The 27,037-nt window shown below is 50.0% G+C and overlaps 2 protein-coding genes across 4 annotated transcripts in view; both read left to right on the top strand.

Moving 5' to 3' along the window:
- Nucleotides 1-21,034, top strand: LOC115856962 (cocaine esterase). 3 transcript variants are annotated; one of them, XR_009560179.1, is made up of 16 exons: nucleotides 1-852; nucleotides 1,032-1,226; nucleotides 6,403-6,607; nucleotides 7,525-7,666; nucleotides 8,331-8,464; nucleotides 8,545-8,803; nucleotides 9,241-9,339; nucleotides 9,610-9,750; nucleotides 9,864-9,944; nucleotides 10,173-10,317; nucleotides 10,742-10,879; nucleotides 11,827-11,899; nucleotides 12,344-12,526; nucleotides 15,078-15,413; nucleotides 19,005-19,128; nucleotides 19,849-21,034. XR_009560179.1 is itself a non-coding variant. In XM_030863735.2 (15 exons), the coding sequence occupies exons 1-15, from the start codon at nucleotides 402-404 to the stop codon at nucleotides 19,057-19,059; spliced, it is 2,637 nt and encodes an 878-aa protein (XP_030719595.2). In that variant the 5' UTR covers nucleotides 1-401; the 3' UTR covers nucleotides 19,060-21,034. The 3 variants fall into 3 exon arrangements, 2 of the variants coding, with proteins under 2 accessions (XP_030719595.2, XP_060145775.1); XM_030863735.2 differs by having other exon boundaries at nucleotides 19,005-21,034; XM_060289792.1 differs by having other exon boundaries at nucleotides 1-1,226; nucleotides 19,005-21,034.
- LOC115857041 (fatty acyl-CoA hydrolase precursor, medium chain) overlaps nucleotides 21,009-27,037 on the top strand; it is an 11,193-nt gene continuing 5,164 nt past the window's right edge. The window contains exons 1-3 of the mRNA XM_060288299.1: nucleotides 21,009-21,040; nucleotides 21,694-21,857; nucleotides 22,018-22,087. Of these exons, the coding sequence (XP_060144282.1) occupies nucleotides 21,009-21,040; nucleotides 21,694-21,857; nucleotides 22,018-22,087 (266 nt within the window). The remainder of the gene's footprint in view (nucleotides 21,041-21,693; nucleotides 21,858-22,017; nucleotides 22,088-27,037) is intronic.

Raw genomic sequence — 27,037 nt, forward strand, 5'->3', positions numbered from 1 at the left:
GGTAACGCGAGGGACACCCGGCCCTGCTGGTGTGCCGCCTGCGGTTTGGGTGGTGCGGCTGCCTCAGCGCGCTCTCTACGCGGATCCGAGAAAATGCCGAGCGCTCCAACAAAGACACAGAGAAGGGACCACGGTGTGCGAACCGGGAGGGTGCCTGGCGGCGCAGGCCAAGGCTGGGGCACTATAGACCCGTCTTGAGATTGAGCCAGGCGTACCGTCAGGCATCACTTCCTCCGAGAGGCCTGCCCCTTAGGCTGGGCGGGCGCCCAGAGTTGCCTCTGTCCTGGCACGGTTCACTGCGTTTCCGAACTTCCCAGTGACGCACCTGCAGGCCCCGCTGCACCTTGGGCCTGGGAGTGCTCTCCCGGTTCCCAGCGTGCGGCCCTAAAGACGTTCTTCAAATGTTTGTCCAATGGATAAAGAACCGTGACCTCGATTTTGACGGGAGGTGGGGACAGGGAAAGACACGGGGTGGGGTTGAGAGTGTCCTTAAGATGAGTGCCACAGTCAGGTGTGCATTTCAGAAGGCCGGCCTTTGCCGAGTAGGGAGGAGGGCCCACAGAGACCCTCAGACCAGGGACAATAGGGGAATGAAGGCGGACCCAGGAAATCGATCCCCGAAAGCAAGGAGGAGTTTTTGGAATGAAGGGCCGTCAGACTTCCCTGCCTTTACTCGGGCGGTTCCTTTCACTCTGAACGAAGGTCGTTTTTATTTATCTGTCTATGGGAATCCTGATCGTGCACCTCGTCAAGGAAGCTCTCCTGGTTTCTCCAATCACAGATTATTGCTCCCTCTCTCTCCCCCTCGGAACACACTTGTCGGGCCTGTGACTATAAGGACAGTGAACGCAGGTTTGTGGAGAGGGTTCTTGGTATTGCGGAGGGGCTGCAGAAGCCTCAAGGTCCCTGCGGAGGAGGCCCAAGAGGACAGAGGGGAAGCGGCTGTGCTAGCCCCTACCTGCCCCTGGCCTTTACCCGTTCTGTCCTGCTTTCCTGCCAAACCCGTCTTTCCCCGCCTACTCCCTTCCCAGTACAAAGTCCAGGCCTGGGCGAGACACTCAATCGTCGACGGCTGGATGCGTCCCTGCGCAGCCTCCTGGTGAAAAGCAGCATGTCCGTCGGTAGTGCAAAAAAGACCTGTGAGCCCACGATGCAGCTGGACCGACTTCGCAAGCGGCTGAGAGCCGTGGCCTTCGGGGTCCTGCTTCTCCTTGTCCCGGGCCAGGGTGAGGCTCCGACGCGGGGCGGCAGGTACCGGGGTAGGATTTGCCAAATTCTGCAGAGGCAGGACCTGAGGCTGCGGAAGGAAAGGCGTCCGGGAGGTGGGAGCCGGTGGAGAGTTCCAGCACCAGAACCGTGTGAGGGATACGACGCCATCTCTGCGCCCCCTGAGGCGCAGAGAGAGTTTGGGCTGCCCCAAGTCGCACTACCCCAAGGCGCAAGCAGGCCCTAGGGGCTCTGAGCATCGCCGGGGCTGGGGAGTTATTTGGGACATTTCTCTGCGAGTGTTTGTGGTGGAGCTGGTGCTGACGGGGGTAATAACAACAATAATTATACCTTCCCGCCACCATTTGGCTCTGCCCTTGGCCAGAGGGGTGTCCTGACACCCACTGAGCCCCTCTCCACAGGAGCCCTGGGCAAGGTTACTGGCTAAGCCTACAGAAGCCCCCATCCCCCAGCCACCACATCCTACTATCAGACAGACTTAAACGTGCTTCTCTTCACCCCATGCACCCACCCCGAATGAGGGCAGGTCTTGACCTCCAGGGCAAAGGTGATCTCTCTTTGTGCCAGCCCTTACTGGTAGCCTTTATAGCTTACACTATGTGGGCACGGCACCTGGGCACAGCTCCAGCTCCTGTGCCCCCTCTTTTAAAAAAAAAAAATTTATTTATTTGGCTGCGCCGGGTCTTAGTTGCAGCATGCTGGATCTTCATTGCCGCGTGCAGGATCTTCCTTGCAGCATGCGGGATCTTTAGTTGCAGCACATGGGATCTTTTAGTTGCAGCATGTGGGATCTAGTTCCCTGACCAGGGATCGAACCCACACACACACACCCCCCCCGCCTTGGGAGTGTGGAGTCTTAACCACTGGGCCACTAGGGAAGTCCCCTGCGCTCCTCTTGAAGGGCGTGATCCTCTAATCCAAACGGGCTCTGCCTGTGGAACCTGATTATCCTCTCCCTTCCCAGTCGAATCTGCCTGGGTAGCGTCCACACTCAGGACTACCCCGAGGCCCAACCCATCGTGCTTCTGCCCTTACCCCTTGCTCACCAGGCTCTAAGAGGTCACTGGAACCTTGCAGCGCCACGATCTGCGAGGCCTCGCTGATGCCCCTTTCTAAAAATGTTGCTATGTTGGATGGGACCCACTTTCAGAAAAGAAGAACTGGCAAGCACAGATGATGGGTCTGACCCTCTCCTTTCCCACCCAGTCCTGGCTTATAGGCAGGGACCATCTAGGTCCCCAGGGCCTTCCACACACTAACCAGTAGTTTACCCAAGAATGGATGTGTGCATGCATCCTTGGTTTTCACCCGAATGGTCACACATTGCCTCCCTTTTTGGTCCCTGGCTTTTCCACTTCCTGACACACGCAGTGACCTCTCCACATGCCCACATGGTAGAACTTATTCATAGTGTTTAATGAAAGGGCTTCTCTTCAAGGAGGAAGCATCCTTGGTGTAACTAGCCTCTGCTCAGGAACATTTTAGCAGGTTTTGTCTTTTGCTATAACAAACATCAAGCATTAAAGGTCGGTGGAGGCAGTGAATTACATGGGCAGACGTTACATCCCACAAAGGACTTATGTAGACAGCGTGTTCCTCGGGAGAAGGATGAGTCTTCTGACTTGGAAAGGCATTGTTCAGTTGCCCTCTGTGGAGCATGTGAATAGCTGCTAACTCCGGCCTCACCCACACCAGGTGTCGTCAGGTGCATTCATCCACGTTAATCTAATGGGTGTAGGGTAATATAGTTCCATAAGGATTTTTTTTTTTGTTTTCTTTCTTTTTTTTTACTTTTTATTATGAAACCAGGCTCAAATCTGCCAAATTCTGCAGAAGCAGAGCCTGATCCTGCAGGAGGAGAGGTGCCAGGGAGGTGGGAGCCAGTGGAGATAACACCAGGGGAATTGGGAGACTGACTGGATACCTCCCTGCGCCCTGAGGCACAGAGAGGGTCAGGACTGCCCGAGGTCATACAGCACTGCAGGGCTCCTCATCTGAGGTAGCAAGAATAATATAACAAACTCAGTGTACCATGATCTACCTTTAACAGTTATCAAGACCTGGGCAACTTAGTTTTGTCTGGATTATCACCTCTCCTTTGCACCATTATTTGAAGCAAATCTCAGACATCATATCACCTGTAATTTTTTTTTTTTTTGCGGTACGCGGGCCTCTCACTGTTGTGGCCTCTCCCATTGCGGAGCACAGGCTCCGGACCGCAGGCTCAGCGGCCATGGCTTATGGGCCCAGCCACTCTGCGGCATGTGGGATCTTCCCGGACCGGGGCATAAACCCATGTTCCCTGCATCGGCAGGCGGACTCTCAACCACTGCGCCACCAGGGAAGCCCCTCACCTGTAATTTTTTTTATCATGTCCTACTAAAAGAAGAAATATATGTCTCTCATAATTTCTTAATGTAATCAAACATCTAGTCAAATATTCTTATTTCATATTATCTCATGATATTTATGACTTTTTTAAAACCATGATTTAAACAAGGTTCTTACTTTAAACATTAGTAGATGTGCTTTTTTTAATAACAGATTTGAGATATAATTCACATGGCATAACTTTTACCCATTTAAAGTGGTTTTTAGTATATTCACAGAGTTTACCACATCAATTCCCCTTTCCCCAACATTTCTGTCTCTATCAATACACCAATTCTGGAAGTATAAATGAAATAATCCAATATGTGGCCCTTTGTGACTGGCTTTTTTCACTTAGCGTATTTTCAATGTTCATCCGTATTGTAGCATGTTCGGTACTTCTTTTTATTGCTGAATAATATTCCATTGTATAGATATGGTACATCTTATCAATCCATTTATCAGTTGATGGACATTTGGATTGTTTCCACTTTTTGGCTATTATAAATAATCCTGCTATGAACACTCATACACAAGTTTTTTTGTGGACATATGTTTTCAATTCTCTTGGGTTTATACCTAGGAGTGGGATTGCTGGGTCTGTGGTAACTCTATATTTAACCTTTTTTTAATTAATTAATTAATTTTTGGCTGTGTTGGGTCTTCGTTGCTGCGCGCGAGCTTTCTCTAGTTGTGGCGAACAGGGGCTACTCTTCGTTGCGGTGCAGTGGCTTCTCTTGCTGTGGAGCACAGGCTCTACGTGCACGGGCTTCAGTAGTTGTGGCATACGGGCTCAGTAGTTGTGGTGCACGGGCTTAGCTGCGGCATGTGGGATCTTCCCGGACCAGGGCTCGAACCCGTGTCCCCTGCGTTGGGAGGCGGATTCTTAACCACTGCGCCACCAGGGAAGTCCTATGTTTAACCTTTTGAAAAACTGCCAGGGTGTTTTCCAAAGCACCTGCACCATTCTCCCTTCCCACCGGCAATATACAAAGGTTCCAGTTTTTCCACATCCTTTCCAATATTTATTATTATCTTTTTGAAGTATTTCATGAGTCTCTTTCAATCTTCAGATTCCTCCTCTGCTTCTCTTTTATTTTTCTTGTAATTTTGTTGCTGTGTTGAAGAAACCAGTTTGTTCTGGAGAGTATCCCAGAGTTTGAGGGTTTTTTTGTTTTTGTTTTTCCTGAAGTATAATTGATTTATAATGTTGTGTTAGTTTCAGGCGTACAGTAAAGTGGTTCAGTTATATATATTATATATTCAGAATGTTTTCCCTTATAGATTATTACAAGATATTGAGTATAACTCCCTGTGCTATACAATAGGTCCTTGTTGGTTATTTTATATATAGTACTGTGCTTGTGTAATCCCAAAATCCTAATTTATCCCTCCCCCCTTTGTCCCTTTGGTAACCATAAGTTTGTTTTCTATGTCTGTGAGTCACTGTTTTGTAAATAAGTTCATCTGTATCATTTTTTTTAGATTCCACATATAACAGAGTTTGGGTCTTGCTGATTACATCCCTAGGGTGTCTTTTAACTGTTTCTCTGTCCCCTGTATGCCTGTAAACTTGTATTTATATTCCAGAGGCTTGATCAGATTCAGATTTTAGGTTTTGCTTTGTTTTGTTTGGGGACAAGACTACTTCGTATGTGGTGCAGTGGACTTCCAACAGAAAACATACAATGTCTGATTGTCTTGCTTTCTGTGACAAAATAAGTTGTTGACATCACAGTCAGATTTCAATGTGCATTTCTCTTAGCATGAGTGAGATGAACATCTCCTCATTTGTGTAAGAGCCGTTTACTGGTATTCCTTATTCTGTCTGAACATATTCTTTCACCAAATATGCGTAGCTGGCATATTTCTTATTCATTTATAGAAATTCTTTATCTATTAAGAATATCAGCTCTGGGCTTCCCTGGTGGCGCAGTGCTTAAGAATCTGCCTGCCAATGCAGGGGACACGGGTTCGACCCCTGGTCCGGGAAGATCCCACATGCCATAGAGCAAGTAAGCCCGTGTGCCACAACTACTGAGCCTGCACTCTAGAGCCCGCGAGCCACAACTACTGAAGCCCGTGCACCCAGAGCCCGTGCTCTGCAACAAGAGAAGCCACCGCAATGAGAAGCCCGTGCACCGCAATGAAGAGTAGCCCCCGCTCGCCGCAACTAGAGAAAGCCCACGCACAGCAACAAAGACCCAACACAGCAAAAAATAAATTAATTAATTAAAAAAACAAAAATAATAATATCAGCTTTTTCTCTGTTAGGGGACTTTCAATCTCTTCCTGCCTCCCTGATCCCCATAGCAGAGCAGGCTGTGCTTTTTATGTTCTAGACACAGCTGCCCTTCTCTTTGTAGTTCTCCTCATACTATCACTCTTTGTTTGGAGGATACTTTCTTTATGTCATTCTTGCCACCTAGAGTGTGAGATCCTTAAGGACAGGAATCTTGTCTGTCCGATTCCCACAGTTCTCCTACTGCCTCCTAGGACCTGGCACACAGTGAGCAGAAAGGACACTCTCACTCCATCAAGCTCATTTGTGACTATTTGTTTGAGGCTAAACTATGGGGCTAAACCATGGTGCCGAGCCCCAAGGAGCCTCAGTGAGCATGGTGGAAAAGGCTGGGGCAGTGAAGGCAGTTGCGGGTGGGGGGCTCAGAGTTACAGGCAGGAAATCTGTAAAGCTCAGTGTCCCTTGAGCTGAGCTGAGGACAGGAAGGAGGTGGCGACATCAACAGTCTGGGAGGGCGGCTAAATGGGGAGACCCAACCCTGATGTCCATCTCTCTGCCCACAGGCCAGGACTCTGCCAGCCCCGTGCGGACCACGCACACGGGCCAGGTGCGGGGGAGCCTCGTCCATGTGAAGAACACTGATGTGGGGATCCACACCTTCTTGGGAATTCCCTTCGCCAAGCCACCTCTAGGGCTGTTGCGGTTTGCGCCCCCGGAGCCCCCGGAATCTTGGAGTGGTATAAAGGATGGGACCTCCCACCCAGCCAAGTAAGCAGGGGGTCCAGGGAACTCTAAGCCCTGGGATAGAGGGTACTCTGAGCTCTGGGCCAGGCTGCAGTTGTCATTTCATGTCATTTCAAAACAGCCAGTTTTCCCTCTGAGTTTGGTGGATTTTCACATGCATTTTTCTGATAAGCATGCAGAGGCTTGGAAGGGTGAAGTAACTTTCCCAGACTGAGGGCTTAGCACTCAAAGAGCATTAGCTCCACAAGCTGAAGGGACAAGCAGAGGCACACAACTCCCTAGGTTCTGGTTGTGGCAGGTGATCTCTGCCACCAGAGGAGGTATCTCTGGGAGAGGTTTGAACCTCATAGGAGCTCCTGACTCTAGCAGCAGACACTGTAGATCCCTGAGGAGCAGAAGACCCCACTCTGCACAGTCACTGTGCCAACCGACAGGGCCAGATGCCGTTGACCAAGGGGCGTGTATATGTTCTTGAAACTGGAAACTGTGGGAGTGATGAGGTTCCCTGAGAGTCTGACTTGGGATGAGGGATGTCCCACTGCCCTTCTCATGAGAAATTAATCCATTCCTTTTGGCAGCACATGTATACAGGCTACTCCCCTGTTCCAGGTCTGCCTGAGTACAGTGATATGGTGGTGAATGTCAACACATGCAACCAATCGTTCTCATAGAGACCCTCCAGAGTCAAGATTTCTCAACCTCAGGAGGATTGATATCCAAGGCCCTCATAAACTTGAGGCCTCCTGGAAGACTAGGCTCCATCCCAGCTTCCCCAGAGTCTGTGGCCTGTAGCTTGGTGCAAAGGGGCTTTAGGGAGGGATCACACGTGAGTGAGGTATCAGAGGAAGTGGGACTAAGGGTAGTTGGGAGCATATCTGGGCCCAGGATCTGGTTATGGCCACAGCATGGCCCCAGGACTGACTGCCTGCCACGGTCACCAGGTGTCTGCAGGACTTCGCTAGCGTGAAAAGAATGACTCTGAAACTACTGAATGTGACCCTGCCTTCTACCTCCATGTCTGAAGACTGCCTGTACCTCAACATCTACACACCTGCGCATTCCCATGAGGGCTCTAAGCTGCCTGTGAGTGCCAGGCCACAGCTGGCTAAGGGGTAGGAGGACATTTCTTCTGCAGAAGATTGAAAAGAAGAAGATCAGCCTGGGCCCCACTGCAGTGTGGACCCTGTTAAGAAGCTTCTTACTATCAGATCCAAGAGAGTATTTCTTACCCAGCATGGGTGGCTGATGCCTGGGCACAGGGTCACAGAACCCTGGCTGCTCCCAGACGTCAGAAACTGTGGCCCTGGTAGGGACCCAGGACCTATACCCAACCAACTCATACCCAGGACCCACTCAGGTGCTGAGGGATGCACTTTGCGGTGGCCGGAGACCCCAGCCATGGATTATCTGTTGGGCCAATGAGAATAGAGCACACTTGTAATTAATGTGCATGCATGTGGGGTGATCAGAGAGACATCCCTTTTCTTTCCATGTCAGAGAGGGTTCTGGGAGAAATGGAGCCGGGCTTCGGTATGTGGGACGGGCCCCAAAGTGTGGGAGGCCCGGTTTTCCTGATAGAACTTGGGTTGCCTTCAGCCTAGGTCGTGAAGACACCACTTTGTCTTGCTGGAGTTCTGTCCGTGTGGCTAGGAGGACAGAGCCAAAGTGGTGGTTAGTTTAGGTAGCAGCGCTGATGGGGTTTGGGCTTGGTGGGAGCCATATGGTGTCTGTGCCTTGGATTCGCCAGGTGATGGTGTGGATCCACGGTGGTGGCTTTGTCATGGGCATGGCTTCCACGTATGACGGCTCTGCTCTGGCGGCCTTCGAGGACGTGGTGGTGGTCGTTATCCAGTACCGCCTGGGTTTGCTGGGCTTCTTCAGGTGAGACTGGGGCTGGGCTCGGCAACGCAGGCTGATGGAGCCAGGACACTCCCATGACCCTCATCCCTGCCACCTCTCAGCACTGGAGACAAACACGCAACTGGCAACTGGGGCTACCTGGATCAAGTGGCCGCACTACGCTGGGTCCAGCAGAATATCATCTACTTTGGAGGCGACCCTGACCATGTCACCATTTTTGGCGCGTCTGCGGGTGGCATGAGCGTGTCTTTGCATGTTGTGTCCCCCATGTCCAAAGGACTCTTCCACTGTGCCATCATGGAGAGTGGCGTGGCCCTGGTGCCCGGCTTCACCGCCAACTCATCTGATGTGGTCTCCACAGTGAGTGCCCCCAACCGTGGGAAGCCCAGACCTGCTGCCCCATTTCTTACCTCTCAGCCTCCATTACTCTGTCTGTTAAATGGGGATAACAAGGACTCCTCTGCCATCAGAGGACCTTGGAAACAGCCACCTATGTGGGGATTGTTCAAGGGTCAGAATTCACAGACCTCTGTCAGTGCAGAGGCTGAGTACATTCTGTGGCCCACAAGACTGCTGCTGGGGGCCCCCATCATAGGCAGGACCATCTAGGCAGGTGGGATGGACCCCCTGGCAGAGTCCTCTGAGCATCAGGGAAGTTGGAACAATTTCAAAACTGTAGGAATCCATTCACAATACTCTGTGAGATTTGGGGTACACCTGCCTCCAACTGGGGCACTGGGCAAACCTCTCTCCCCTACCTGGAAGCATGAGCCAGCCGCTGCCTGGTCTCTTTACAGGTGGTGGCCAACCTGTCTGCCTGTGGCCAGGTTGACTCAGAGGCCCTGGTGGACTGCCTGCGGCACAAGAGTGAAGAGGAGATTCTGGCCATCAACAAGGTTTGACTGATGGACATGGCTGTGGAGGGAAGGGTCCAGTAGGTGTGGGGCAGGCAAGCCTGGGCGCCCTTCATCCTCCCTGGGCAAGTTACTGTAGCTCCTCACCTTGGTGTCCTCACAGCCCTGGATGGGAAATCGAGGCCAGGCCATGCTGAGGCAGGTATAGGACCTGCTGGGGTGGGTGTGAGCCTTCTGGGACGAGCCAAGAAGGGGTGGAAGATGTCTGCGGCATCAGAAATTGTCTGCAACCTGACCTTGAGTGTCCCTTAGCCCTTCAGCATCATCCCTGGCCTGGTGGACGGGATCTTCCTGCCCAAGCACCCCCAGGAGCTGCTGGCCTCTGCCGACTTGCACCCTGTCCCCAGCATCATTGGTGTAAACAGCGATGAGTACAGTTGGATCCTCCCCTCGGTGAGGCCCACTCCCAAGCCTCCAGGTGCGGGGGAGCCCATCCAGGGGGAAGGCCTCGGGGCTTCGTAGCTCCAGGCCCATCCTATCTCCAACTCGACTCCCCCACCACCCAGTTCATGAACAATTCTGACGCCCAGAAGGAAATGGACAGAGAGACCATAAAGGATGACTTGCAGAAAATATCAAAAATGATGGTGAGGTTCCTGGGGACCTGCCCACATGGGGAGGGGGCTCCTTTCCTCTCCCAAGGCACGGGAAACCCAGCCCCCAGATATCCAGTGCATGCAGCACCCCTCGCCCAGAGCTTGGCCCCTTTCCCCGATTCCCTATCCCATCCCAGGATCCGTCTCCCGGTCCTGCCTCTGCTGCGTCCCGGCCCCGCCAGCCTGCCTAACCTGCCTCTTCCTGATCCCCTGGCGCAGATGATGCCGCCTGAGTTTGGTGACCTGTTGATGGAGGAGTACATAGGGGACAGTGAGGACCCCCAGACCCTCCGAATCCAGTTCCATGAGATCCTGGGGGACTGCATCTTCGTGATCCCTGCACTCCAAGTAGCAAAGTTGCAGTGTGAGTACATCTGCACTAAGTCCAGACTGGCTAGGGGGCCACTCAGAGCTGCAGGTGCCAGATGAGGTCTACTGGTGTCCAAAACCTAGACCATGTCTATTTATTGGTGCCCGGCACTTGATATCCTTCATCGTGGTAAATCCTCATGGCTAGTCTAAGAGACAGACATTTACCCCATTTTACGGAGGAGGAAACATGTTCAGTGACCTTCAGTGACTTGCCTAAAACCATAGCCTAGGAAGTTCCAAGGCCACAATTTGAACCCAGGCCCTTCCCACTGCCCTTGCTCCAGCCTGGGGCTCCTCCACCCCATTGTCCAGATTCCAACCAGCTTTGGACTTAGCTATGTCATCACCATGGGTGATGCAAGAAAGCTCCAGGTGAGGGGCTGCCAGGTCACGGCCCATCTTCCGCACCTCCCCAGGTTCCTCTGCCCCTGTCTACTTCTACGAGTTCCAGCATCAGCCGAGCTTCTTCAGGGATTTCAGGCCGAGCTATGTGAGGGCAGACCATGGAGATGAGGTTCACTTCATCTTCAGAAGTCTTTTCGGGAGCAGCCACAGTGAGTCTTCCTAGGTGGGGGTCTCTCAGAGGCTCCTCATTCCCAGGATGTGGGATGGGACATTGGCTAAGACCCTGAGTGAGGGTGATTGCCCTCACTGTACAGACGAGGAAACTGAGGCTCAGCGGGAGGAGGGGATCAGGTGTCCAAGACGTGACAGCTAGAAAGATTGAGCTTGAATTGGAGTGTAGCATTCTTCAGACTGGAACCCGTGCTCCCTCCACCTCTCCCCACCCTGACCTTGGGTTTCTGGCATGGGTGCAGAGGGGGTGTTTGAAAGGCCTCTTTCTTTCTTCCTTCCTTCCTTCCTCCCTCCCTCCCTCCCTCTCTCTCTCTCTCTCTTTCTTTCTTCCTTTTTTTCTTTCTTTTCTTTCCTCCCTCCCTCCTTTCTTTCTTTCTTCCTTCCTTTCTCTCTCTCTTTCTTTCCTTCCCTTCCTTCATTCCTTCCTTCCTTGCTTTCTTTCTTTTTCATATTTCTTTCTTTTTTTTTTTTTTTTTTTTTTTTGCGGTACGTGGGCCTCTCACTGTTGTGGCCTCTCCCGTTGCGGAGCACAGGCTCTGGACGCGCAAGCTCAGCAGCCATGGCTCACGGGCCCAGGCGCTCCGCGGCATGTGGGATCTTCCTGGACCGGGGCACGAACCCGTGTCCCCTGCATCGGCAGGCAGACTCTCAACCACTGCGCCACCAGGGAAGCCCCATATTTATTTCTTAAATGGCCTTCTGCTGTCAGAAGAAGGGAGCCTTCTGGGTCAGGGATGAGCCCAGTGTTGGGTCAGCCAGAGGCCGGGATGAATATATGGGGTTTGGGCAAGGAGAGGGCCTGGGGAGCGGGCAGAGAGCCAGGCCTTGGGATGGCAGGGAGGAGCCTGGGATGGGGTGAGGGGGAATGACCCACATGCCGGACTGGAGTTGCCCTGACCTGGACCCTTGTCCTCTTGCTCTGTAGTCCAACTCACTGAGGAGGAGGAGCTGCTGAGCAGGAAGATGATGAAGTATTGGGCCAACTTTGCTCGAAATGGGTGAGATGTCACACTCCTACTTTAACCTCCACGGTGGGGAGGGCAGGGCTTGAGCCCATCCTGGGCTCCCCTTGTCTGTGGTGACTTCATTAGCGGATGTGTCCTTAATTGCATGGCAGCCCCCTCCCCAGCTCCAGGACCCTCCTGGACAGAAAGGGGCCTTATGGGTGCTGGACACTCATTCCATCTTGGGGTGACCTGGATGGGGGGTGACAGTGCTGTTATCTGCAGAGCCTTCCTCTATCAGGAAGGGACAGAGGCCGCCCTGTCCCCTGCGGAGCTGACGCTCTGGTGGGAGGTGGTTTCTTTCCTCCTTCTGGAACCCCACCCCCATTCCCCAAGCTTGTTTGGCTGCCTTGCCTGACCCCAGTCACGGTGCTCTGTCTGGGCTGGGTAGGGCCCAGAGTGACCTTCACACTGCCCCACGGGAGGGCATGTCTACAGGAACCCCAACAGCGAGGGTCTGCCCCACTGGCCTGTGTTCAACCAGGAGGAGCAGTACATGCAGCTGAACACGCAGCCTGCAGTGGGCCGAGCCCTGAAGGCCCACAGGCTGCAGTTCTGGACGAAGATCCTACCCCAGAAGATACGGGAGCTAATGGAGGCCAAGGAGAAGCACACAGAACTGTAACTGCCTGCGTCTGGGGGGAGGGGGGTGGAGGGGTGGGCTTGAGTGTAGGTGGGGGTCTGCTGGATGTGCCCACACACACCCAGTGAGGAGCCAGTAGTTTTTTCCTTCATTCACATAGCCATTCATTCATTCATTCATTTGTCTACCCATCCATCCAGCCAGCAAACATTGAAGAACCTACTGCATGATGTTCCCAAGCCTGCCATGGGTCTTCTCTTGTTAGACACAATCCATAAACCCTCCCAGGAAGCTGGATGAGCGAACCCCAATGGAAGTTTACCTTCCTCAACACCCCACTGGGCCCTGGGCCCTATCCTCCCTTCCTCACCTCCACTCCCGCCCCACTCTCTTTCTCTTCTCCCTCTGAAGGAAGGTGCTTTGGGGCATGTCGCCCACACTTGGCTCTCAGCAAGGCCCCCATGCTTTCCATCTGTAAATGGCCAATAGGAAGCCTGGATACCAGGAGCCTGGGAGCTCTGAGATCTCAGCCCCACTGAGGCTTCCAACTACTAAGAATGTAAATGTCCCTGTCCCCACTCATTGTCCCCCTAGATTAAGTGTCGTCTATCATTGACATTTAAACAACCTACTCATTCACTTATCAGTGTCCCACGGAGGTAACTGACCCCATTTTTTGTAGGAACTCAGAGTGGGCTTGTCCATGGGTCCCTGGAGCCTGGACCAGCTGCCCACTGGCCGGGAGAAGCAGGCAGGTTCCTCAGTCACTGCCTCCGGAAGTTTGTCTTCATTCTCAGTGGTTCTGCAGACACTGTAGGGCCCAAGCTTTACATGACTGTAGCACATCCATGGAGATGTTTATCTGTGGGATGTTTCCTGGAAGTAGGATTGAGGGGTCAGAAGATCCAGGCATATCTAGGGGAAGAGACTCTTGTCGGCTGGCTCCCAAGGGCCTCTTCATCCAGGGAGGTCTCCTCTTGCCTTTTAGAATTCCCCTTGCTACCCTGCCCCCCTCCCCCACCCCCTCTGCTGAGCATCGCCCAACTCACCAATTCACTGTGGGTATCCACGTGATTAGTTTTCCTACTTATCTCATTGTTTTCCCCAAACTTTTATTCCCCCTGCACCATCTCCCGCCCACAAAAAAACCCTATCTTACATTTTATCTCAATATGTAGAGGTACCAGTTATGTTCACTCTGCCTGTTTGTGCCACCAAAGCACTTTCTCTCTATTATTAAGAAGCTGTATCCCTCTTCTCATAGATCCGGGACTCCCTATCTCTGACCCTCTGGGCACCAGGTTTCCCAGGAGGAAGGTCCCCCTTCTTTCTGCCCCACCATAGAGCCTCCTGAAGTTGGGCTTGAAGGCTGGAGATTCCTGCATTTCCAACTATGGCCACCAGGTGGCAGACTAGCATAACCTTAAGCTTGAGATGACCAACTCTGGAGCCAGAAGGAGCTTTCCTTCCAAAGAACACTGCCTGGTGCTAATGCTTCCCCCCCCTCCCCCCCCCCCCCCCGCATCCTGAAAGCATTTATTGAGCACCTATGGCATGCATGCCTCTGTTTTTCAGTACTGCATATGCACAGTATACTTCCCAAAAGTGGATTCCCAGAACTAGTTTTTAGGACTAGTTTTAGTTAATCTTATTTTTTTTAACAGCTTTATTATGGAATAATTTACATACAATCAAATTCACCCATTTTAGGTGTACAGTTTGATAAATTGGGATAAATGTATAAGACATACAACCACCATCACATCAAGTTTCAGGATGCATCCATTGCTCAGAAAAGTTCCTTTAGGGACTTCCCTAGTGGTCCAGTTGTTAGGACTTCGCCTTCTGATGTGGGGGGTGTGGGTTCGATCCCTGGTTGGGGAGCTGGGATCCCACATGCCTCGTGGCCAAAAAGCCAAAACATAAAATAGAGGCAATATTGTAACAAATTCAATAAAGACTTTAAAAATGATCCACATCAAAAAAAAAAAATCTTAAAAAAAAAAAAGTTCCTTTACCCCACTTAGCACTGCCCTGACCCTGGTCCCTCACAACCACTAAATCGCTTTCTGTTGCTATAGTTTGCCTTTTCTAAAATGTCATAGAAATGAAATCATTCTTTTACCAGCTTCTGTCTCTTAGCATAATGTTTTTGAGATTCAACTAGTAGTTCTCTTTTCTTGCTGAATAGTATTCCATATATGACATGCCACGTTTTATCCATTCATCCATTGATGGACATCTGAGTGATTTCTATTTTTTGGCTATTTTTAATAAAGTTGCTATGAACATTTTCAGATAAGTCCTTGTGTGGACGTATGCTTTCGTTTTGTAAATAGTAAATAGCTAAGAGTGGAATCGCAGGGTCATATGGAGAGTGTATGCTTAACTTTTAAAGAAGGTGCCAAACTGTCTTCCAAATTGACTGTTCCATTTCTGCACGCCCACCGGCCATATAGGTGGGGTCCAATTGTTCCAGACCCTTGCCAACACTTGGTCTTATCAGTCTTTTACATTTGATTAATTTAATGGGTATGTAGTGGCATCTCGTTGTGGTTGGTTACCTGCCTCTCTCTCTCTCTTTCTCAGTCTCCCTCTTTCTCATGAGGCCCTGAATGTACCTGTGTGTCAAGGTTATGGGAGAGGGAACAGCCCCACCAGGGAGGCTTCCAAAGAGGATTCAGGAAGCTGCACTGGTTATTTCTGGCAGAAGTTTGATCCTCAGGCTCTCCAACTCGAGGTGCCAGCGGGAACCCCAGGAGAGGATCTGGCACCTAGTCCAGGCATGACCCTCACCCTGTCCCTCATTGAATCAGCACATCCAACTTTTGGAATCAGCAAATATTTGCCAGCGCCTCATACTCTCCACCCATCCCCTCACCTCCCACTCCCGGCCAGCCGTGTTCCTGACACTGAGGCCCAGAGGTAAGTCCTGCCCCGCCTTGGAGTGGGAGTCCCCCAAGCCAGCAGAGAGACAGACACCCTGAGAGACCCTGTCCTGACACAAGAACAGGCTCCCATTGGCTCTGGTTTCTCGCCTCGTGTTTTCACAATGTAACCTCACTTTAACCCTATGAGGTTGGTTCCTGTTATCATCACTGTTTCATGGATGACAAAACTAGGCCCAGAGCTGTGAAGTAACTTGTATTAGGTCACACAGCTGCCACTGGGTAGAGCCAGGATTTGAGTGCAGGAGGTCTGGCTCTTAAGTCACATCTTCCCTGCATTTGGAATGGGATTCGAGTTGTTAATAGCAGTCTTCCTGCCCCCTTTCCTCCATCATCCCTACCCGGGTCTCAGGGCCACTGGAGGGTAGTGCCCTGCTTCTGCCCTGTCATTTGAGGGTCCTCCAAGAGAGCAGGCCTACCTGAGAGTCACCCCCAACATACACCCTGGGTATCCTCAGTCCTCGGGCCCCTTGGCAGAGCTGCTCAGGCCCAAGGTGCTGAGGCTCTATAACGGCATCATCCAACCACTGTGGAAAAGAGCTTGTTTGTTTTTCAGAACATTAAACACAGAATTACCTTATGACCAGCAATTCCATTCCTAGCTATACAGTCAAGAGAAATGAAAACATAGGACCACAGAGAAATGTATAAATAAATGTTTATAGCAGTATTATTCATAATAGTCAAAAGGTAGAAACAACCCAAATGCCCTTCGATGAATGAATGGATAAAAAAATTGTGGTGCAGCCACAGTGAAATATTATTCGGCCATGAAAAAGGAATGAAGTACTGATATGTGCTGCAACTTAGATGAACCTCAAAAACATGGTGCTAAGTGAAAGAAGCCAGACACAAAAGGTCACATATCGTATGATTGCTTTTATGTGATACATCCAGGATAGGTAAATCCATAGCGGCAGAGAGCAGATTAATGGTTATCAGGTCATCAGGGGATGGGGGTATTGGTGTGTGAGGTGAGGGGGGTAGGGGTGGGAATGGAGAGTGACTGCTTAATGGGTACAGGGTGTATTGCTGGGGAAGTGAAAGAGTTTTGTAACTAGAGAGATGCGGTAGTTACACAAAATTGCAAACACACTAAATGCCACTGAATTGTATACTTTATAATGGTTTATTGTATGTTATGTGAATTTCCATAAACTGTACATTTTTCAGCCAACTAGCTGTTTACTAAATATCCATGATGAAAGCTTTAGCCATGGAAAGTAACTCATATACCTTATGGAGACCTCTCCATTTCTTACATGTCGCCATTGGCGTAACACTTTCTGAAACTGCTCTGCCGATTTAAACTGCCACCAGCAAAGTCTACAGGTGTCTTGTTTTGTTTTGGAAGTACTGCACGGCTTGCAGGATCTTAGTTCCCCAGCCGGGGATCAAACCCATGCCCCTTGCAGTGGAAGCGCGGAGTCCTAACCACTGGACCGCCAGGGAAGTCCCTGGAGTCTACAAGTTTCATTGCAACTTTACCAGCATTTGCAGACCACAATTTTTAAATGTCAACTTTTTTAAAAAATATAAATTTATTTATTTTTGGCTGCGTTGGGTCTTCGTGGCTGTGTGCGGGCTTTCTCTAGCTGCGGTGAGCAGGGGCCACTCTTAGTTGCGGTGCGCAGGCCTCTCAATGCAGTGGCCTCTCTTGTTGCGGAGCATGGGCTCCAGGCGCGGGGGGCTTCAGCACCCGCGGCTCGCGGACTCCAGAGCGCAGGCTCAGCAGTTGTGGCACACGGGCCTAGTTGCTCTGCGCAATGTGGGATCGTCCCGGACCAGGGATCAAACCCGTGTCCCCTGCGTTGGCAGGCAGACTCTTAACCACTGCACCACCAGGGAAGCCCAAATCTCAACTTTTTTTTTTTAATGTAATTTACATACCATAACATTTACCCCTTTAAAGTGTACAGTTCAGTGGTTTTTAGTATATTCACAAAGTTGTGCAACCATCACCACTATCTTATTCCAGAACATTTGCATTAGCATCACCCAAAAACAAGCCGGTGCCCATTAGCAGTCACTTCCCATCCCTCCCCGCACCAACCCGCCCTGAGCCCCTGATAATCACGCATCTACTTTCTGTCAAATCTATGGATTTGCCTATTCTGGACATTTCATAGAATAGAATCACACAATATATGGGTTTTGGGTTTTTTATGGGGGGAGTTGTTTGGTTTTTAAATATTGTTTATTTACTTTGGCTGTGCCAGGTCTTAGTTGCGGCATGCGGGATCTTTTAGTTGCGGCGTGCAAACTCTTAGTTGTGGCATGCATGTAGAATCTAATTCCCCAAGCAGGGATGGAACTGGGCCCCCCTGCATTGGGGGCTCAGAGTCTTACCCACTGGACCACCAGGGAAATCCCAGTATATGGTTTTTTGTGTATGACTCCTTTCATCTAATATAATGTTTTCAAGGTTCATGTATGTTGTAACAGATATCAGTACTTCATTCCTTTCTGTGGCTGAATAGTCTACTGTATGGATATACCACATTTTGTTTATCCATCCATCAGTTGATAGGCAGTTGGGTCGTTTCCACATTTTTGGCTCTTATGGATTCCCCTACTAAGAACATTTATGTACCAGTTTTTGTGCAAACATATGACTTAATTTCTCTTGGTTATATACTTAGGAATGGAAACTCTGGGTCATATTGCAACTCTTTGTTTCATCATTTCAGGAACTGCTGAACTGTTTTCCAAAGTAGCTGCACCATTTTACGTTCCCACCAGCAGTGTGTGAGGATTTCAATCACTCCACATCTTTGCCGATGCTTGTTAATATCTTTTGTTTTGATTGTAGTCATCCCAGTGGGTGTGAAGTGGTATCTCATTGTGGTTTTGAGTTGCACTTCCCTAGTGACTAAAATAGTGAACATCTTTTCATGCGCTTATTGGCCCTTTTTATATCTCCTTTGGAGAAATGTCTTCTGAAATCTTTTGACCATTTGGATTATTTGCCTTTTTATTGTTGAGTGGTAAAGATTTACGTATATTCTAGATACAAGTCTCTTATCCAATATATGATTTGCAACTATTTTTCCCATTCTGTGGGTTGTCTTTTCATTTTGCTGACAGTAACCTTTGCAACACAAAAATTCTTTATTTTGATGAGGTTTAATTTATTTTTTCTTTTGTTGCTTGGCCTTTTTGTGTCATATCTAAAAAATGATTGCTTAATCCAAGGTCATAAAGATTTACCTCTATGATTTCTTCTAAGAATTTTATAGTTTTAGCTGTTACATGAATGAATTACATTCATCTGAAGTTAATTTTTGTATATGGTATGAATTAGGGATTCTTTTGCATGTGGTTATCCAGCTGTCCCTGCATCTTTTGTTGAAAAAAACCTATTCTTTACTTATTGAACTGTCTTGGTGCCCTTACTGAAAATCAATTGGTCATGAATGAAGGAGCTTGTTTCTGGGCTTTCAGTTCTACTCTGTTAATTTTTATGTCTATCCTTATGCTACTACCACACTATCTTGATTACTGTAGTTTTGTAGTAAGTTTTGAAATTGGGAAGTGTGAATTCCCCAGCTTTGTTCTTCTTTTTCAGGGTTGCTGTATTATTTTGCCAGAGTTGCCATAACAAAGGACCACAGTCTGGGTGACTTAAACAAGAGAAGTTAATTGTCTCACAATCCTAGAGGCTACAAGTCTGAAATCAAGGTGTTAGCAGGGTTGGTTCCTTCTGAGTGCTGTGTGAGAGAATCCATGCCTCTTTCCTAGTTTCTGGTAGCCTCACACATTCCTTGGCTTATAGATGGCATTCTCCCTCTGGCTTCACATTGTCTTCCCTCTGACCCGTCTGTCTCTGTGTCCAAATTTCCCCCTTTTACAAGGACACCAGGCATATTAGACTAGGGCCCACCTCTGTAATCATCTTAATTTGACTAACGGCCTTATCTTTAAATAAGGTCACATTCTGAGGTACTGGGGGTTATGACTCCACATATATTTTACGTGGAGACACATATCAATCCATAATAATTGTTTGGCTATTCTGGGTCCCTTGCATTTCCAAGTGAATTATGATCGGCTTGTTCATTTCTGAAAAAAAAAAAAAAAGCAGCTGAGATTCTCATAGGGATCACACTGAATGTATAGATCAGTTTGGGAAGTATTACCATTTTAACAATATTAAGTCTTCTAACCCATGAACATGGAACATCTTTCCATTTAGTTAGGTCTTCTTTAATTTCTCTCAATTATGTTTTCTAGTTTTTAATGTACAGTCTTGAACTTCCCTTATTAAATTTATTCCTAAGTATTCTATTCTTTTTGATGCTATTGTAAATGGAATGGTTTTCTTAATATCATCTTCAGATTGTTCATTGCTAGTGTATAGAAACACAATTGTTTTTTGTTTTTTTTTGTTTGTTTTTTTTTGCGGTACGCAGGCATCTCACTGTTGTGGCCTCTCCCGCTGTAGAGCACAGGCTCCGGACGCGCAGGCTCAGAGGCCATGGCTCACGGGCCCAGCCGCTCCGCGGCATGTGGGAGCTTCACGGACTGGGGCACGAACCCGTGTCCCCTGCATCGGCAGGCGGACCCTCAACCACTGCGCCACCAGGGAAGCCCTAGACTGCCCCTTAATGAGCACATACTCTCTGCCAGGAACTGTGTTGTGCTGAGCACTGGGACAGGCATTCATCTCCTTTGATCCTCATTACAACCCTGTGAAGTAGGGACTTTCATTATCCTTATTTTACAGATGAGGAAACTGAGGCTCCAGGTCTCATGATGGGTAAAGGGCAGCGGCAGAGCTTGAGCCAGTTGTCTGATCCCAGAGCTTCAGCTATTAAGATTGCATTGTCAGATGTGAAACCAGGTGGACCTGGGGTCAAATCCCAACCCTAGCTGCTTGTCCACAGTTATCCTAACCCCTCTGAGCCCATTTCTTCACCTGTAAATGGGGATGATACATCCCACCCATGTGAGCTGTTTAAGAAGGATACTGGATGCTGCATTTGAAGAGTCTACCAAGGAGGTGGTATCCAGGAGGTGCTCAATCTATGTTCATTTCCCTTCTTTGAGACCCCCCAGAGCCCTCCTCATTCACACAACCTCATCACTGCTCTCTGGAGCCATGGGGAGTGCCCATGATTTGTTCTCTCACTAACTTCCTGGTTAACTTCAACTGAGCACCTGCTCCAGGCCAGAATGCTGTGCTTCACATAGGCTGCCAAACAACCTTCCAGGGAGGAGCTACCTTTCAGAGAGGCTCAGCAACCTGTCTGAGGTCACACAGCCAAGCAGTGATTGCAGAGCTAGCATTTTACTCCAGATCTGACCTTATCCCTCCCAGACACCATCTAGAACCCCCAAGGGCAGCAAGTGGCTAGCTCCTGGCACATAAGCCCTGGGACATGAGGCAGGCCAGGCAGGAGGGTGTGGAGCCTCTTGGGAGGGTCTGCTGTGGCTGTGGGACCTGAGCAGGCCTCTTGCCCCAGGATGTGCCCGCTGAGGTGATGCCACCATTATAGATGAATACCTACACAGCAGCTCAGATGGACAAGCCAAATGAGAAGCCTTCCAGGAATTGATAAGCAACGTTGTCATGAACATTGAATTTTTCCAGAAACCTCCAAGGTAAGCCTACCCCTGTCTACCTGTCCCACCTTTCCCACCTGGGCCCAGGAGCTGAGTTATCACAAGTGACATGGTGCCACGCTCCACTGCTACCCCCACTCTCCACTTCATCTCAGGGATGCAGTGTCACAGCAATGAGAGGCGACTCTGGCAGGGCACTCTGCAGAGGAGAAAACCAAGGCACAGAGAGGTGCAGTGACTTGCCAAAGGTCACCCAGCAGGACTTATCACCAATTCTCAGGGATTCAATTGACTCATGAGTGATTTCTTCTGCTTTCAGCCCTTCTCCTGGGAGAAAAGGCTTGCTTCCTCCAAACCTCATGGCTAATCTCTAACACAGTCCTAGAACAGCTCCAGGTTCCTGTCTTTGTGACCTCCGGCAGATACCTAACCCTTCTGTGCCTCAGTCTCCTTGTTTGTAAAATGGCAATAATAATACATAATGAGCTAATCCGTAGGTTTTTATGAGGATAAAATGAACAATGACACATAAAGTACATGGAATGGTGCTCAACACCTAGCAAGCGCTCAGGAAAGGCTTGCTGTTCACCATTTTGTCATCATCATTATTATTACTTGTATTGGTGTTATGATGAGCCTGGCTTACCAAAGATAGGACCTGATCAGGCTGTGGGTATCTACTTCTCATCCAGCCATCTCTCCACAGATTCTGCGGTCTCCATCTTTTTCTATGAGTTCCAGCATCGACCCAGTTCTTTTGCGAAGATCAGGCCGGCCTGGGTGCGGGCTGATCATGGGGCTGAGAAGACCTTCATCTTCGGGGGTCCTTTCCTCATGGATGAGAGCTCCATGCTGGGTGAGGATGAACAGACACAAGATCCTTAGGCTGCCGGCTCCACCAGGGTAGGGCGGGGCATGCAGGAACAGAGGTCTCAGGTCATCAGAGGGGACCCTTGAGTCTCCTCCAGGACCCACGTGACCTTGATCCAGGTCTGTCCCTCTCATAACCTTTCCAGAAGCCACAGGGGAGGAGCAGGAGCTGAGCCTCACCATGATGGCCCAGTGGACCCACTTCTCCTGGACAGGGTGAGTAAGCAAAGAGGCATGCCTGGCTTTCGGCCTAGACTACTCAGATCTGCCTCCCAGGGAGCAATACAGGAGACCTTTGTCTTCATTCATTCCTCCCAGCCAGGGATCCCAATGGCAAGGGGCTGCCTCCTTGGCCCGCATTCAACTGTTCAGAGCAATACCTGGAAATCAGCCTGGTGCCACGGGTCAGCCAGAAGCTAAGGAAGGCCCGACAGCAGTTCTGGGCAGAGACACTTCCCACCAAGATTGGGCAGTGGCAGCAGAAGCAGAAGGGCAGGAAGGCCCAGGGGGAGCTCGGAGGCAGGTCCTGGGTCTTCTGGGCTGAGGGCCAACCCGAGGGGTGGCCACATCCCAACAAGGCAGCCTCCTTCACCCCTGCTAAGAGACTTTAACCCAAACCAGGCTGATGGGTGGTCATGTCCCTTAAAGCATCAGCCCCTCCATGACTCCTTTGACATATCACCTACTTCCCATCTAGGGGGCCTTGGCCCAAATTCTCCTTCTTCCCACTTGCTTCATGGCGAGGTCCAGCTCACACCTCAAGCTCCCCAGAGGACCCTCCTCCTCTAGGAAGTCTTCCCTGCCTTCTCTGGTCCTGGCCCTATCTGTGTCCATTACAGCATAGCCCACTCTAAGCTAGCATTGTCAGTGTCATTGTCAGTGTTTCTGTCCTCCTCTGAGAAGCTCTGAGTGTGGAAATCAGCCTGACCCCACTCTGCATCTCCCATAGTAGGATCAGTCAGGACTTGGAATCAGAGGATGCTTGGTGAGTGAGTGAAAGACTGAGAAAGTGTGAGAACGGTGACTGCTGGACTTGAACCCAGGCCCTTTAGGCACCACAGCTCTGCTTAGTTCTGCACAGGTGTTGTCCTCCCTGACCAGAAGAGTGGGCGGACTCCGACGGCAGAGACCTGGAGTCAGAGGAGTCCTGAGGCATAAGGGGATCCAGCCGAGAACAGATCTCAGGCCCCACAGGCCTCTGACTAGGGCTGAGGGAAGTCCCTTTGTCCGTGCTGCCCAGTCTTGGCCCTTGTACAAGGCAGAGCAGAGTCCAGCAGGGCCAGAGCCCTGACCCTTGGACGTGAGATGCAAGCTTCCCAGCGCCAGCACCTCACCCCTTTATGGCCTGCCTGGGCTCTTTCCTCCCGCTCCAGCTAGGGAAGATCACCTTCTGGGCTGCTTGGCACAGGTCGCGGAGCACCCACCGGGACACAGGAGAACAGGTTGGGGGAGGCATCTGGACTAGTGCATCAGTCAGGCTGTTGTCACGAGGTAGACGAGGTCTACCCACTCAGGCTACAACAGGTAAAGAGCAGCCAGAGGTTTTTGAGTAGGGGGGCACACATTTCTTTTTTTGAGGATCAATGCACCGTTCCCTTGAGAAATCTGGATTTTAATACATATCACAATGACTTCCCCTGCCCCCGCTGAATCCCATCCTGCCGACTCTGGTCCCACACATACCCTTCCTCAGTCTGACTAAGTTCCTGGCTGCTGACGGTTACATGAAAAACACTTGCAGGTGAGACCAGTTGTGTTTGGGGAAAGTTTATTTGGGGCAGAAAAGAGAGTCATAAACCAGAGGGGTTCTGAGTCGTGCCATTCCTCTGCTCAAAAGCTCCCTGTGGCCCCGGGGCAAGTTCAAGAAGGCCTCCTATTCTTCTCCCCTCTTTCCACCAGGAAACTTGCCCCCACAAGCTGATAAGAGAGCCTGACAGGTTAAACAGGCCCCATTCACAGTGTGTCACCGGGACGTAAAGGGCTATAGGCGTGAGGAGGCATAGACCGGCTGTGACTTGGGACAGGGGAGGAGGGACATCTAAACTGAGACCTGAAGGACAAGCAGAAGTTGCACAGGCCAGAAGAGTAGGCTCGAGGGATGGGAACAAAGAGGAAGGGTGTTCCTGGTAGAGGGAACAGCAGGAACAAAGGCCTGGAGGTTGAGATGTGCTGAGAAAACACAGTTGTGTACATCTGGAGAGGCCAGTAAAGACCAGACTGTGAGGGCCCTTGTGGGCTGGACTGGTAACCCGGGGATGACATGAACAGGTTGGAGGTTGTGGGTGAGAGCGCGGACAGGGAGAGCAGGGAGGGGGTCAGTGGGGGCTTCCGGGTAGGTGGAAGGCACTGGTGGGCTCTAGATTTAGAAGCGACAGGCAGACCTGGTATCCAAGGGGACACAAAGGTGGGAGAAGGAAGACTTCCCGGGGCTGCGTGGAGGCGGGCAGGACTGGGCTGGGAATCAAGGGCTCGGTTTTGACCATGCTGGATGTACAAACAGGCCTCTTCCTGCGAGCTTGAGGGTGCAGCACACCTGGCAGCCACGGGGAGGCAGGGGTTGTTGGGCGGGGGACGTCACCAGCTTTGGTGTCACCATTGCCAAAGGGCTCTGAGGGGTTGGGCAAGCCTGCCGGTGAGGCCTCAGACCCTGTCTCACTGCCAACTTTCCCTGCCTCTCCTCCTCCTCCCCCCAGCTTCTAGGATTTTCTCCTCACGGGGAGGGAGGGGAATGGCCTGGCACGGCCCCAGTGGCTTGGGGGAGTGCTCAGACAAGGGGTGCTCCTGGGATTCCAGTCTTCTTGCCTCTCTATTCTCCTTTCCCTGGGCCACTACTCACGGAACTCCCCTCCCCTGCCGGCCAGGGCATCCTCCATCCACCGATGGCCCTGCCCCAGGACCCAGCAGCCACAGAGCTGAGGGGAGCAAGCCAGGGGCACCCGCAAACTCAGACGGAACAGGCCCTGCAGGGCAGGGACTGGTAGACCCAGGGAGCCTCTCCGTGGCAGGGTGACAGGAAGGGTCCTGTGAGCACTGTGAGTGTGTGAGCACCAGGGGGTACCGCAGGATCAGACGTGCACACCTGGACCCAGCCACCAGGCAAGGGACTGGTAGATGCTCCCAGTAGACACAGGCAAGCATGTACATACCCAGCGCCAGACATAGATACTCACACACAGAGGGACAGGCCAACAGCTCAGCCTCTCCTGGGGGCAGCAGGGCAGGAACATTTAGACGTCTGGGAGGATGGGTGGTAGAGAGCTGGGAGTGTGGACATTTATATTTACATTTTTATAAAATGTATCTTATAATTTACATAATTTTATATGTTTATAATTGTATATTTATATTCTTTATAAAATTAATATTATATAAAATTCGTATTATATTAGTATATATATATTAGTGCATGTGTGTGTGTGTGTGTGTGTGTGTAAAACCATCATGTAACCACCAACCAGATCAAGATCTAGAACATTTCCAGCAGCCGACATGCCCCTTCCCAGTCAATACCCTCAAAGTAACCACTGTTCTGACCTCTATCATAAATAAGTTTTGCCCATATTAATGCATTTTAAAAAATGTTTTTTTTGGCCACATCACGCAGCATGCATGATCTTAGTTCCCCGACCAGGGATCGAACCTGTGCCCCCTGCAGTGGAAGCGGAGTTTTAACTGCTGGACCACCAGGGAAGTCCCTGCATTAAAAATTTTTTTAACTTGAGAGAAACTTCGCTAAAACCGCTTTTAGCATTTTGGCACATTTTCTCTTAGTTTTTTTATTGCATATTTGTATATAGCTGTGATATTAGCATGCATACAATTTTATACTCTGCTTTTATTCACTTAAAATCATACCATAAACAACTTATAACTTAAGTTTATAGTTATATTTATGTTGCCTGGTCCCCAGATACAAATAATGCTTCCCGTACTCACGATAGCATATATGACTATGGTTCATAGAAGTCTTTCTTTTAATGCGTTTCTGACTATTTTCATAAGGGTGGGACCCCTTATGAAAATAGTCAGAAAACTATGTGAACATTTTATGGCTCTTATACATTTTGCCAAATTATTTTCCTGCGGTGGTGTATCAATTTATCCTACACTAACAGTATATGTGAATATCCTTTTCATTGTATCTTTGCCACAATTGGGTGTCACCATTTGTAATTTATTAGTGGGAATTGTGACTCCTGGTTTTAATTAACATTTTATGACTACTAAAAATGTGGAATATTGTTTTCATAAGTGCTTACATATTGCCTCTGGATAGCAGAGCTGGGATGGAGACCACTCCACCTCAGCTCCTGTTCAGGGGTGTAGAGCACTCTGTCACGTACTTAGGTGCCCCCAGTGGCTGGGGTGAGGGTGAGTAAAACACTACTGTTGGGCTTCCCTGGTGGTGCAGTGGTTTAGAGTCCGCCTGCCGATGCAGGGGACGCGGGTTCGTGCCCTGGTCCGGGAAGATCCCACATGCCATGGAGCGGCTGGGCCCGTGAGCCGTGGCTGCTGAGCCTGCGCATCCGGAGCCTGTGCTCCGCAATGGGAGAGGCCACAACAGTAAGAGACCCACGTACCACAAAAACAAAAAACACTACTCTTTAGAGCAGAACTCTGATGTGAGCCATTCTGTGTCACTTTGGGCAAGTTATATAACCCTTTGAACTTCCATCCATGTTTGTGTAGTGGGAACATAGTAACAGTTACCTTAGAAATGTTTTAGGAGGATGAGGTAAAAATGGTACATAAGTGTTTGGCACAGCGCCAAGCTATAATCAAGGCTCAGTCAATCACAGTCGTTGGCTATTCAATAAGTGGACCCAGAATTCAGGGCAAATCTGGGTAATATGATAGACCTTGGCCTCCTGGCTCTGTCCTGTGAGACCTCAGGCTGGTCACTGATCATCTCTGGGCCTCCAAGCCTCACCCCACTTCTCCCAGGGCAAATGAGAAGCCTATGTGAGAGGACCATGTGAAAGGGCTTTGTAAATTGCAAAGGGCTACATACACAGAAGAGATTTGAGATGGCCCCATGCTGCCACTGACCTGCCTCCATGCCTGAAGGGCCACCATTACAGCCAATTCTTTGTGCCTGGATATTGCTTATGTAAGACCAGGAGAGACCTGGGGATGTGGGCAGAGAGGTATTTTTGGCCACCTGCA

Source organism: Globicephala melas, chromosome 19 (assembly GCF_963455315.2).
Source record: "Globicephala melas chromosome 19, mGloMel1.2, whole genome shotgun sequence".
In the NCBI taxonomy this organism is placed as follows: Eukaryota; Metazoa; Chordata; class Mammalia; order Artiodactyla; family Delphinidae; genus Globicephala; species Globicephala melas.